We start from the raw sequence: 14,400 nt of genomic DNA on the forward strand, positions 1-14,400 counted from the left end.
GCTGTCTAAAGGGTAAACCTGGAAACAGCAGGATCTCATAGATCTCATTCCTCCGTCGGGAGGAAGAGCCATGGCCACGGAAGGTTGGGGTTTCATGCGCTCACCTTTTAGCCCAAGTGCTGTGTGCCATTTAACCTGCCCTGGTTAATTCATCCCAAATGCCACTCTCCCTCAGTTCCACGGCAATTCCCAACAGCATTTCCAAAAGCACTGTAGAGCCCCAACAAACCTAAGAATGAAAAAAATCCTTTTCTTAACAGAGACATGCACTGAAAACAAAAAAAAAAACCAACCTATCTAGCACACAAGCAAATAAACAGCGATAATGGTGTAACTTTATTTAGATTTAAATTGACAATTAGCACAGTAATATGCACAGAAAGAAAAAAGTACCAAAATACCAAACTCATAGCATATAAAATAATCAAATATATTTCATATTTAGTGAAATATTTCTACAACACATCAGTGGGACTACCCTGGGCAGTCCAACCCTGTAAATATATATATTTTTATATTTATAGCTGTATTATATAAAATACTGTATGTAGAGAAAGCACTGAAACTTATCACCAAAATAGAAAATAGCTCAAAATACAGATAGTTCAGGTTTGCTGGATATACCCAATATGGAAAAAAGGTTCAAACCCACTGCAGGAGATAAAGCTCCAGCTGAGATGCTCTGGCAGGCATGGAATGGCAGGGTGGGCACACACTGGATCAGCTGGCAGGAGCCTGGCTGTCAAAGGCCATGAGATGACAAAACCTTCAGATTCCCAGCCAGAACCATCAAGAGGATTCCAAAGAGGGAATGCCGGCGGTGCTTGTGGCTGATCCAGGGCCAAAGCGGTTTTGGTAAGTCAGAGCTGCCAGAGCAGCACAACTGCATCCCTTAAGGATCCAGCAGGACTGGCCATCAGCAGATGCACAACACCACAAGCAGATTATTCTGAATTTTAGAGATGCCTCTTCAGCGGATGACAGCGATTCATTCCCAACAGGTTTTGAAAACATAAAAAGCTGCGTTTGTGAGGCCAGGCTCCCCCAGGCAATACTGTGTGGCACGGGAAGCAGCAACCCTGCTGCTCCAAGACAGTGACACCAAATGAAGTGCTTCTCCTGGCAAAAACTCCCACCTCCCCTGAGGGTCATCAGGGTTGCACTTATGAACCCAAGCGACTTGTAGACAGGTATAAAAAACATGGCATTTCTGGCAGCAGCACTGCAGTGCAGCTGGAGTCAATAACCTGCACTGGCCATGGCCCGGGCATGTCACTGTCATATTTTCTGGAAAAATCCCTTCTCCCAGGATTTTGCTCCTGGGAAGATGAGAAGCCTCAGAGAAAAAGGAAAACAATATTATCTCATTTGCTTCTCCTGTGTTTTGCTCCTTTGGAATGTGGTTTGGAGGTTGTTTACCAACAGGTGGCTGTTTCATTGGTTTCATGTGAATTGTTTTGACTTATTGGCCAATGATGACCAAGCTGTGTCAGACTCTGGAGAGAGAGTCACGAGTTTAATTGATATATTTTAGCCTTCTGCCTGTATCCTTTCTGTATTCTTTAATATAGTTTAGTTTAGTATTCTTTAATATAATATAGATCATAAAATAATAAATTAGCCTTCTGAGAACAGGGAGTCAGATTCACCATTCCTCACTTGGTCTGGGAACCCCGCAAATACAATACGGGCACTGCAGGGGCTTCAGGCTGGTGCTGGGTGGGCAGGGAGAGGCACAGCTCCTGGTGGCAGGGACAGCCAAGGGCACTGCATCTCCTGCTTTCCAGACAGCACACTTCTGTGCTCGTTTGTTGCTATTTGGCCCAGTGTAATGATTGATTCACTTGACTACCCCCACAGGAAGGCAGCCAAGACTTGCCCGGTTTCCCTGCTCAGAGGGTTTTGAGCCCCCGCACTGGTGCCAGCTCCATGCTGGGAGATCATCCTGGGAGCCCTCCCAGACCCTGTCCCTGTGCTTCTGCCACACCACTGCAAAGAAGCCTGTAACCCATTAATAATTCTGCAATTGCTCTTTGTCATCAAGCCAGCAGTTGCATCCATAATTACATGGCAACAATACTATGCTAACAGGATGAGCTATAATTCCTAGGTGGTATTAACATTGTTATTTTACTCTGAGTAACTTCCTGGTAATGGCCATTTGAATGTGGCAATATCAATTAAGTGAATATAAATGCTTAGCCCCTGGAAAAATCATTAATAAAAATCTCATTCTGATAGCCTCTAATCTCAGCTAAGTATAATTACTCATATGAGGCCACTATAAAAAGTATTTTTCTCATCAGAAGAAATTCATAAGGTTTTCCCAACTGTTTGTAATAAAGAGGACACAATATAGAAAAGTCCAGAAAATAAGCACACATTTGTTTCTCAAAACCCATAGATAAACATGACAATATCTCTAAATTACTGGCTACAAACAGGATTTCATTTAGCTCTACTCAAGCTGTAGCCTAGTGTAAATGTTTTCAAAGCAGCACGTTGCTGTTTCATCTGGAACAGCTGCACAGGATTTCTTTGATATCAAGCTCCTGCGTGGGGATGATGTTTCAATTTCTCTTTATGCCTCCAAGCTGCTGAAACTGGAAGGAAAAAACATTTAGTAAAACAGGTGCTTTTCATGGAAAAGAAAAAAAAAATTCGTAATTTGGCCTTGAAAGCAGTTCTAGGAAATAATTTATCAGTGCAGTGGTAACAGAGGCACGCTGTGCCTGTCCATCTCTGTTTCAAAGGAGACAGGGAGCCCAGCCTGTGTTCCTGCATGGCTCCCCATGCAGTGCCTGGGAGGAGGGGTTTGCCCTGCCTGCAGAGCCAGCCACCACAGCTACACACATTTAAGAGGTGCAGCACACATTTATCTTTCTTTAGTGAGATAAGGCTGGAAAAATCTGGGACACCAGGAGGAGCTGGCAGGAGGGCTGCTGGGGTAATGGGGAGGAAGTGGCAACACCATTATCTCCAGGAAGGATCTCTCTCTCAAACATTTATGTGGGTTTGTTGGCCTTGCTTCATAAATATTTTCCAGACAAAAAATTGTTTGTGAATGCTGTCAAAGCAGCCTCAAGGAGTCTTTCTGGTGACCTCCAAAAAGTACATTTCCTAAGGCATTCCCCTGTGCATGTCTTGTCAGACACCCACTTTGATGCACAATGCTTACCAGGAAAAAAACCAGTAAAAGCTGACAAAGGCTGCCGAAAACTCGGGACTCCATTTCAAAATTTGATGAGCTGATGCAAACAATTTCTGCCGGGGCCATTGACCTCTCATTCACCTCCAGCAAAGGGTCTGGCAGCTCTGTGTGGCCCTGCCAGGGGCACTGCCAGCAGGCTGAGGGATGCACGTGCAGCTCACCTCCCCAGACTTACTGCTCTCCTGCCTCAGCACTGTCAGCGCCCACAAACGGGATTTCTTCCCTGTCCATCTGCCCCAGAACCAGGTGGTGCTTCTCCATGTTTATGACACACTGTAGAGAATAAATGTCTTTAGGTAAGAGGGAAAACTGCAAGTTAGAGTGGTCCCAGCTCTCCCATCAGCATCCTGCTGGAAAACTCCTACCTTCAGAGACTTCAGTGTCTGCAGCCCAAAGGAAAAGGGTTGGTCGTTGTCTTCTGAAAAAAACAGGACATTTCAGATTTATACATCCAAAATGCCCTCCTGGGCTTTTTGTCAGTGACTCCATCCTTCCTTTGTGGTTGCTCTGCTAAACAAAGCCCTGTTTATAAAGGGACTGACTCAAAGGAGAGCAAGAGGGCACAGGAGGGCAGGAGGGCAGGCAGATGTGCCTGCAGTGGTTGCTCCATCAGCATGGCAAGCCAAGCTTGTGAACACATCCTCCCCCTTCCCGCTGGGGGACCAAACAAGAACTTACTCTATTTGAATTTTAACATCTTCCTAAAGCTCTGTTTTCCTGCTGGGGTGAGAGGAAGCAGACCCCAGCCCAGGGTGGAGGAGCAGAGGGTTGTGCACTCACCCACGACGAGGGCAGCGCACTCCACAGGGATGGCTCCCACCGTGAGGGACAGACACTCGATCTGCCCGATGGCTTTCACCTTGTTTGGCAAGGAAACCATTTCCTCTTCCACAGGGAGTGCTTTGAGATGCTCCTTTAACCTGTGGACATTGAGAACACTCCTAACATCAAATGGCCATGGCTTGGCTGTTCCAGCAAGGAGCAATGGTGCTTGGAGGGTGCTTACAGCTGAAGTGCTCTTGGCTTGCTCATTTGCCACACTGCTGTTGGAAAGCTGCTTCCATGGCAGGTTCTGTGTGGGTGCTCTGCAGACCACAGCATGACCCACAGTGCTGCCCAAGCGCAGCTCTGTGCTGCATTTTGGGTTTTACCAGGGGAATATTTTTCCTACATTTTCCTGAGACTCGGGGAATACAGAATTGCTTCTAATGCAGTGTGGGTGTGAGGAAGGGTTAGCTCACTCCAGCTTCCACGAGTGGAGCTGACTCTGTGTCCCCATGGCATCACAGAAATGCTGAGGTTGGAACAGACCTCTGAGGTCATCGAGTCCAGCTGTGTCCCCAGGCGCCACACCCACACCTCTTTTGAACACTTCCAGGCATGGTGGTGCCACCACTTCACTAAGCAGCTTCTTCCAAGGCCTGACCACCCTTGCAGGGAAGAAATTTTTCCTGATACCCACACTAAACCTCACATGGCACAACCTGAAACCATTTCCTCTGGTGCTGTCACTCATTACCTCACTTGAGCCTCCTTTTGGGCAGTTGTAGAGAGCAAAAAGGCACCCCCTGAGTCCCCTTTTCTCCATGCCAAACACAGCTCAAGTCCAGGGTGGCCCAATCCGTGTTTGTTAGTTTGTTAGGTGCTGCTGCTGCCTTTGTTCTGAGGAAATGGGGACAGATCAATCACATTCAGCCCAAAGAAAAGAAAAAAGGAGGTCAGAGATGCCTCAGGTACAGTTTCTATCTACACCCTTTGAAGCAGTCTGACAATACTAATTAAATATTTAGCTTCAGTTTCTCTTTTAAACTGAGCAAGAATCTAATGGAAAGGCCGTTTGAGGTGCTGATCTCTCAGATAAAAGCCAGATCAAGTTTCAGCTATTTGAGGTACCTTTCTGCTGAGCCGCATTGCAGCAGTGCTTGTGTCTGTCTGTCTGTCCATCAGTCCTGGGGGCCAGCCCCCTCAAAGGCTCCAGGACTGAGGTGGGCATTGCCCACACCACTTAACACAGGCCCAAGAACAGTGAGGGGTAGTGGGGAAAAGGAGCTGGATCCCCTCTGCTGCTTTCTTGGAGTCTGGCCTTAAAAATCAGCAGGAACACTGAATCAATCAGAAGTTCGTGAGTTCCTCGGCCGCCTCCTGCACCTCCTACAGCTCCACAGGGGATTTCTCATGCTGGCAAGCTGTGAGCCTACTCCACTGCTTTCCTCAGGGTGAGGGGGAGAGTCACTGGCATCATGACAAGACACAAAAAAATTTTGAAAAAGAAAGGAGGAATTGAGCCTGAGCATCAGAGACACAAGTGCCGCTTTGAGGCATCGGGTGCCCTGAGACCTGGGCAGCAGAAAAAACAGGCTCTGACCTCTTTCTTCAGTGCTCTTTGAAGGACAGGGCTGCTGCAGCAGAGCAGCGCTGCAAGGGCTGCACTGGACACATGTAACAAACACAGGGAGCAGAGGAACTGTCCCAGAGCATGAAATGCCTCCAAATGCCATCGTGTGGCCAACCTGAGCTTGCCTGAGCTGCTCCACAGGTTGTGACAAGGTTGTGTTAAGCACAGCCACCTTCCATCACTAAGCACTGTTGTGCAAAGAGGTAATTAATGTTAGGGCAGGAACAGGCACCATTCAGTCAGGGCCGTGCAGTAGTGCTCCGTGACCAGGGGTAATTTTATCTTTTTTTCATAATTATTGCAAGTTAGCTGCAAAAAGCAATGACTCCATGGGAATAAAGTGCCAAAACCTCCTTGATATCCAGTGAGCTGATGCCTGGTCCTGTTCCTCAGAGATGACAGAGAGTTTTGCTGCAAATGGCTGTCAGTCACCTCTAATAATTCCTAAATACCTTTCCTTTTCTTCCAGCCAGGAGAAATTTGTAATTGGGAGGAGCATCAGACACCCAATTCTGAGAACATGCATGCACACAGCTTCTTTACTTTGGAAAATGTAAATACATTCCTGGGCCAGCAGGCTGGGGGCATGTCCAGCAGCTTGTCCCTGCCCTGCCACGGGAGCCTGCAGAGCTGGGCTGGGCTGCCCTGGGGGCACAAAAGGCTGGGGAAGGTTCAGCTGTTTTGTGAGGCACTGAGTGACAAGCAGGCAGTGAAAAAATACAAATGCAGCCAACCCTCTGAAGGGATTCCCTCAGAGGTGAATAGAGTGGCACCCTATTCTATTCCGCCTCCCTGCCATTTAAGGCTGGGACAGTTTTTGGTTGTAACAGGAGGGTCAGGGGCTTGCCCAGCCCTTCTAGAATGACCATCAGTGACCTGGGCAGAGCCCCAGCCCCAGGACACTGCCTGTGCTGCCAGGTGCCATGCTCCTGCAGAACAGAAATCCAGCTGGATATTTACCCCAGCCTGTCCAGGCAGGCCGATGACATGAGGTTGTGCTGCGAGCCGGTGTCCACCACAGCCTTCAGCTCCTTCCCCGCACACTGCAAGAGCAAGAAGAGATGGGAAATGATGTGTTGGGATGCAGGATGAGCACCAGAGTGTCCAGGAACTCTGGTGCCCCTGAGCTCTCCTCATGCCAGCTCATCCCTGCTCCCCTGCACGCTCAGATGCACGTGGGGTCCTGAGCCCTTCCTGGCTCCTTTGCCCCTGCAGAGAGCAGATGGGGCAGCCCAGGCAGGAGGGAATGCTGTGCAGAGTGGGAAATACAAATGAGCATGGGGCTAAGGAATAGAAATGTGAAACTGCCCTTGAGCAAAGAAAATAGGGATGGCACTTGAGGAAAACAAGCAGGCTGTGAGCACAGGGATTTGCCATGGGATTATACCCCAGCATTTCAGCACGCTGCCCCAGCTTAGCTATCCCCTCTGCCCTGGTGTGTAAGGGAAGACACCCATCACACCAGTTTTCTCTGTGATTCCCAGGTGGGCATCTCTGCCACAGCAGCCCCAGAGCTGCGACAGTCCTGTGGGAGCACATGTTTCCTGACTGGGAAACATGGAGAATAAGAGCACAGCCTGAGACTGTGGGAAAAAAAAAAATCTGCAGCAAAAAAAAACCCACAAAAGGCTGTGGAGGGACTATTACCTGGCAGCTCACCACTATGAGCTCTTCATCCTCTGTTTTGCCCAAGCTGCCCAGTTTGGTTTGGTTCAGCTTGTTGGTCTGTGATGAGAGATCACCCTTGGGAGCCCAGCTGCCTCGGCTGCCTCGGAACTTGGATAAATTTGTCTCCAGCAGGCGCTTCTGCAGGATGTTATGTGGTTGCTTTAGGGAAGAACACACATAGAAGAGCAGAGTGAAGTCAGAGGAAAGCCACACCATGGCCTGTGCCACCAGACTGCCTGTGGCGCCCAGGGGCCAGCGCTGCTCTCACAGGGGGGAGGCTGTGAAATCTCACTCTCCCTAATTCCCAGACTACAGCTGTTCTTCCTAGCTAGGTCTGGCTTGCCTGTCTTTGACTAAAAAGAACTTCGTTTTGCAAAGGGAAAAATACTTTCAAACTAATAACTGAGACCTTGGAGGGATGCCTTTCTTTTACCAAACTCAAATTCAAGGTTTGGTTGCATATAGGAATCCAAACAAGTCCAGCCTTTTCAAGCTGGTGTTTCAACCACAACTGCCTTCATCTCTTGATATTGGGAATTCGGTAGTGATGTAACAAATCAGCTTTCCAGTGATATTCACCACCTAAGTGGTAGGTATCCTCCCAGAATTCCCAACACTTCTCTCTTCCTGTGTTATTTCCATTTGCTCTGGGAGAAGCATGTTGCCTCTCAAGATCTCCTCCAACCTCTTTCCCAAAAGCCTTTTTATGTTTAATGTTCATTGCAGATGGATGCACACACTCTGCTGGAGGTGAAATGAGTCTGCCTGATTATCTGCTCATTTCTCTGCCCGGCTAATCTGCCCTCCCCATTAATGCCTTTCCTTCTGATTTTAATTTCTCCATGGTGAGACATTTTTACTGGCTTATCCCTGAATTTTTGCATTCATGTTAAACCTGCCTGTGTGTCTGCAGAGACACCTGAACCAACAAAGCTCCTTATCCCAAGGGAATATCAGAGTCAGGATAACTTTGAAAACCTCAGAACGTGGCTCCCCAAGTTGGCCAGTGCCCACCCTTGTGCACAGCATGTTAAATAACACCACTTCCAGGAGTCTGATGCAACCTGGCACCATCCTAAAATAACTGCAGCCGCGCTGGTGCTTCAGACCGCGCTGTGGGCAGCGCAGGCAGCAGAGCTGGGCCAGACTGATGAGCTGGGGCAGCTGCAGCAGCACCAGCGGTCACCGGGACACGTCAGCTCCTTGCATCCGCACTTTCCACCCTCCTGGTTTCTGCTGCTTGAAATAAAATCCCATGGCCATTTTGGGTTGCAGGTGCTGTGTCTGACCAGCCTGCTAAAGAGCACGTCCTGAGTCTAAGCAGTAACTCCTGGTGGGGACGAATCAGATCTGACTCTGTGCTGCCTTCCCAGTGAGGCCAAACTACAGAAACCAGTATTACTTAACTGGACTAAAGACAGGCAGGCTGCACTGGTGCTGGGCCCTGTGTGGAGGGACAAACAGATCAGCTTGGAAGCGAGGGCTCCCTTGTGTGAGGCAGAAGCTGTAGGTGCACAGTGAGCACTGTGATCACCTCCAGTGCTCCTCACCAGAGCAAAAATGCAGGCCAGGGTTTTCTGACAGTGGATGGGATGTTCTTTTCACCCTTTAGGTTTGGCTGCAGCTCAGGAACACAGCTGGAACACTAATTCTTCACATCATTTAAAAACAACAAAAGGAAGGATAGGGGAGTGTAGCAGTAAATGATGAGGTTCACCCAGCTGGCCAGAAGACAGCCTGTCACACAGTGGTCACCTCCTTGTGCCCAGCCCCACTCAGGCAGCACCAAGAGAAATTCCTGAATGCCATCATCCAGGACAGTCTGGGTGCTTTTCTGATCTGCCTGGCCTCAATCTCCAACACACTCCTCACTGCTGCTTTAACTGTCACCTACCATTGAATTCAACCTGTTTATTTTTAACTACAAGTTCTCCTATGGATTGTTAATCAGTAGCATATATGGGTTTTCTCAAGCCCTGGTTTTTATGAATCTTACATGGGACCCATCACTAAAAGGCAAAAATCTATCACTCAGCAGTCACAAGTTACCAGCACAAATGGGATTGTCTTTTGTTGGCACTTGCCCTTCTGAAAACCACAGCAAATTCTGCCTCTAGGGAGACAAATATTCCTTATGTTGTGCTCCAATACAGCAATAATCTGGCAGGAGGGGGCTGACAAGGTTCCCTGCAGCACCATCCTGTCTCAGGCTATTAATTAGTTTGCTTTAACTTGGATTTCCCTTGATTCTCGTGTGCACCACAGTGAGGGATGTTAGTTACGGAAATGACTCAAGTGATGGATACGTACTTGGTAGATGGAAAATGTGCCAGGGGACATTTGCAAATGCACATTTTGCTGGCAAACTGCAAGCAGACCGTGTCTGGGAGGGAGGGAGAAGAGGAAAACCTCCTCCCTAGAGCAGTGGGGAAGGCAGCTGTGTTCTCCCTCCAGTGTGGGCCTGGCAGTGCTTGAAGGAACCCAGATCACCTGGTACAATATTCCTTTGCATTGCAAAAAACTGTTGAAAGTTTTATAAAGGTATAGAATGTTACATTTCATTGGGTCAGCAAGAAAATAAGTTTTTCTTGTATCAATACAAATCAGAATTTTTTTCATAAGATAGGTCAATTTCCAACCCAAAGATTTGCAAAAAGCTATGATCCCCTAAAAATGTCACAGTGAAAACCTAAAGTGAGTGGAGACACTCTATTGCTAACCTTATTTACCACTGTCTGTCAAAACCAGAAATAATTCTGCCCAGCTTTGTTTCTCTGTGATTTGTAAGCAAGTGCATTGCTGCAGCTTGCAGTATTCATTTCTCTGGCAGGTTTTTTCTATTTGGTTTCTAGATCTGGGGATAACAGGACCCTTCAACAATTTCATTGAGGTGGAGGTGAAAGTCAGGGAAGACACCAGCTCCCCTCCTCCACAAACCCATCTCTGGAGGTTTGCTCTTTCTTCTGTACCTAGACAGTAGGGGGAGGGAAAAAAGAGTTTTAATGCATCAACAGAGCTAATCCCAAGAAATAATCAATTTCTCTCTCTTCTTCACATCCTTCACCCAAACTCACATGTCCCTGACACGTCCCTCTCTGGGCAAGGCAGAGCACACAGCATCACAGCTTTTTGCGTTCCAGGTAAGACACACCAAACTGGGTGTGCACAGCAGGGGAGTGGGGACACCTGACCGTGCTGCAGCTCAGCCAGTGCTGCCCCAGCTACGGGGAGCTGGGGCTGGGCCATGGGGCACCCAGGGTTGGCCGAGGGTGCCCAGGGGAGGTCTGAGGGCATGATGGAAATGGGAAATGCTTTTGTTGCTGTTGCTGCTTTTGCTACTATTTAGAACTTTGCTTCCCAGGTTGTCAAATGATGCGGGACTGCTCCAGACAAAGCTGCTCCAAACTGGGCTGGTGGCTCTGGGGGCAAGGGACAAGTGTCAGAGCACCAGGAGGAGCTGCAAGAGCCAGCACGGCCTGTCCCGGCTGGGAAGGGGGCCATGGTTATCCTGTCAGGGAGCCCCCATCCCAGATAAACACCATCTCGTGCCAGTTTTTTGGGCTTCAGGAAAAAGGCTAATAGAGGGAAGAGGCATGAAAACAAAGCCATTTCTGTTCTCTGCATCCAGCATAACATTTGCCTAATTCAGTGTATGCTTTGCTATAGCTTGGTGTCATACTGGACAGAAGGGAGTACATAAAGGGAGTGAGGAGCTGGAGTTCTGTCTGAGCCACAGTCATTCACTGGGAATGATGACAGCATTGGAATGGATGATTACAAGAAGTATTTCTCAAACCTGCCTGTGCACAGCATGGCCAGGAGAGCTGAGTGATGGCACACAGACAGGGGATGCCAGCACACCCACCCTGGTGACCTGCTGCAGCTTCGCTGTGCTCAGTACTCCCGCACCAGGTCACAAGGAAGGGGATTTCTCCCCAAAACTGCAGTGCTTGCTGCCAGCTGCCACAGTGACAGACAGGATCTGTTCTCACCACCTGTCGCCATCTCTGAGGAGCTGTTCCCTCATCTCTGCTCCTGCCAAGGCTGTTGGAAACCCCCAGGGGAAACCCTGCATTAATAGGGCCGGGCACGCCAGGAACCCCTCCACGCACGTCACCACGGCTGCCACACAGCTCTGGGCACAGGAACCTGCTGCTGTGGGGGGACACGCACAATCATCCTCAAGGAAGCCATGCAAACACCTTGGGCCAAGAGCTCTGATGCCCTGGGCCTCCTGGTCATGCAGCTCTGTCCCTCTGGGCATGGGCCTCTCAATTTGGGGCCACGCCAAAGTGAAGTCCCGTATTCTGGAGGGTGTTCAGTCTCAGAGGTGCACAATCTCCCACTCTTCCTGGGGACAGCCCTTGTGACATCCAGGCAGCCATGGCAGTGGGGACACACAGTGCGTCCTCTCAGCAGTGCCCTTTCCCACCCTGGTTGTGTGAGGGGTGAGTGTGGCAGCATCACTTCACTGCAACACGTCTCTGAAATTCATGGGTCCTCTCTGCAGCTGTGGGAACAGTCCAGTGCCAGTGCTCTCACTTTGGGGACTCCCTGCACACCCCACGGGGCAGGAGGCTGTGGCCAAGGGAGCCCTGGCCACATGTGCCACCACCTTCACTGTGGCATGGGGACAAGGGGCATTTTGCAGTGGGGTGGCCCAGCTGGGGTCTCACCCCACTCCAGCAGCCAGACGGGCATCTCACCTCTGCCACATTGCACCTTCTTCTTTGTTCTTGGAGGGGACTGGGAGCTGTGGCCCTTCCCAGGGCCTTGGCACATCCCTGGAGAGAGCCCTCTGTGCAGATCCCCCTTGCAGGGCTGTGGGTGCAGCAGGGATGGTGCTGCAGCCACGGCACAGGAGCAGGGAGGACAGCTCGAGTGACATTTCTGTGTCCAAGGGGGTGTCAAGGAGCCCCATGCTCTGCCCCTGGTGCTGGTACAAACCTGGTCCTTGCGCTGCAGGGCAGGGGAGTTCAGTGCTCAGTGCCCCTGGCTCCTGCTACCTGTTGGTTCTTGTCTGGGCAGAGCAGAACTCATGTCAGGGACTCAGTCCTGCTCTCTGGGAGTCACAGAGCCACAAAATGTCATTTAGACTCTGCTGAAAACAGTAATAAAGCCATCCCTCCCTGAAAATCACTTCAACTCCCTACTGGAGAGCTGCAATTCAGCAGCGACCAGGAAAGCTCCTTCTGAGCCTTTCCCTGCGCAGGAGCTTCACTTCCTACAATTGCAAAACCCTTGGGATATCAAAAAAAATCACCTCCATGTGCACTGCAGAGAACAGCCAACTCACTCCACTTGTCTCAGGCAGGCAGAGCCAAGCCTAACCCAGCTGAGCAGGAAGGCTCTGACAAAAAAAAAAAAAAAACACACTAAAAACAAAATTATTGACTTTGGTTTTCAATAAAACCCATATCAAGCATTAGAAAAAAACAAATATTGTTGTACAAAGTGCAAGATTTTTTCAACACTTGGGCAAAAAAAGCTAAAGGAGCTTTCCCTGGTAGATATGTTTTCTAAATTTTACTCCATATATCAGAATTTTTGATGTTACAGTGAAGTATCCTTTCCCAGCAGAGAAAGCTGAAACATTTGTAGAGTGTTTAGAAATGCTCTCCAGCCCCCAGACATGGTGAACAGCACCAAGTACAGGATCACACAGATCACTGCATACGTAAATATTTTAAACCTAAAACTATGTCTCTTCAATTTAAAAACCCCCATATATGCATTAACCTTGATTGAAGTGTGATCTTGAGAGTTTTATATTTTGAAATCCCAGTGACTATACTTCACTGAATCTCTCTGATTATACATTGTGTGTATCTATAGACCACAGGCCAACATGTGTGTGTACGTATGCATTGTATGAAGCCATTTTGACTTACTCTGACCCAGAGAGGAATTTTGTACTGCAAACAGAATGCCATTTTCATGCAAAAGTTAAAAAAATAATTTAAAAAAAGAAATGAAATGCTATTAACTCTGAATGCCAGGCATCTAAAAGTACTTACTAGGAGAACACAACACTGGTTATAACTACCATCATATTTCTACTCCCTTCTTTTACATACAAAAGTCCCATTTTTTACAATCCGTTTCCACATGCAACCAACTTCTCCTAACAGAAAAACAGCGTGAAGAAAGAAATAGACGCTGCCCTACCAGCTCCTTACGTCTCCTGCCAGTAAACACAATAGAGCCTTACAGTATCCTTCGACGTCCCCAGCTTCTTCAGCCCGTCCAGAGGGAGGAGATCCGCCGAATCCTTGTGGATAAACTGAACCGCCTGCTTCATCCTCCTCTGCTGGCGGAGAGACGCCGCTTCCCTCATCTCCACTTCTTTCCTGCTGGGCTCTGTCAGGATGCCCGAGTAGAACATCTCTGCTGCCGAGAGCGGCCGGCGGCGCGGCGCGGAGCAGCGCGGGGGCTGCGCCGCCGCCTGCGCTTTATAGCCGGGGCGCGGTGACGCGGGGAGCGCGGCCGGAGCGCTGCGAGCATCGCCAGCGGCGGGGCTCCCAGGGGAAAACACAGCCCACGGCACATCCCCGCCCTTCCTCCCGCCGGCAGGGCTAGCCGCGGGCACTGCGCCGCTCTCAGAGCCGCACGGACAGCAGAGAGCAGCGGAGCTGAGCTGTGAGAGATGCCCGCAGCCCCGCAGGACTGCCCTGGGTGCGGAGCTGAGCTGGGAGAGCTGCCCGCATGCCCGCAGGACTGCCCTGGCTGCGGAGCTGAGCTGTGAGAGCTGCCCGCAGCCCCGCAGGACTGCCCTGCGTGCGGAGCTGAGGTGTCGCCACAGGTGACACTGCCCGACACCCGTGTGCTCCTGGGTGCTCTCCCAGGCTGGGGTGATGCAGCCCCACTGGCCACGGGCCTTGATTGAAGTGTGATCTTGAGAGTTTTATATTTTGAAATCCCAGTGACTATACTTCACTGAATCTCTATGATTATATGTTGTGTGTATCTATAGATCACAGGCCAACATGTGTGTGTACGTATGCATTGTATGAAGCCATTTTGACTTACTCTGAGCCAGAGAGGAATTTTGTACTGCAAGTGCCATTTTCATGCAAAAGTTAAAAAATAATTAAAAAAAAAAAAAAAAAAGAAATGAAATGCTATT

At 49.2% G+C, this 14,400-nt stretch overlaps 1 protein-coding gene across 1 annotated transcript; it reads right to left on the reverse strand.

Annotated features, from left to right (window-relative positions):
* Positions 1 to 3,376: 3,376 nt before the first annotated feature.
* Positions 3,377 to 13,680, reverse strand: NRIP3 (nuclear receptor interacting protein 3). The gene is made up of 6 exons (XM_041464685.1): positions 13,486 to 13,680; positions 7,254 to 7,433; positions 6,567 to 6,649; positions 3,992 to 4,131; positions 3,577 to 3,629; positions 3,377 to 3,484 (listed from the first exon to the last, which is right to left on the reverse strand). The coding sequence occupies exons 1-6, from the start codon at positions 13,657 to 13,659 to the stop codon at positions 3,383 to 3,385; spliced, it is 732 nt and encodes a 243-aa protein (XP_041320619.1). The 5' UTR covers positions 13,660 to 13,680; the 3' UTR covers positions 3,377 to 3,382.
* Positions 13,681 to 14,400: the final 720 nt, after the last annotated feature.

The sequence above is a fragment of the Pyrgilauda ruficollis genome, unplaced genomic scaffold (genome assembly GCF_017590135.1).
Source record: "Pyrgilauda ruficollis isolate IOZ18807 unplaced genomic scaffold, ASM1759013v1 scaffold182, whole genome shotgun sequence".
Lineage (NCBI taxonomy): Eukaryota > Metazoa > Chordata > Aves > Passeriformes > Passeridae > Pyrgilauda > Pyrgilauda ruficollis.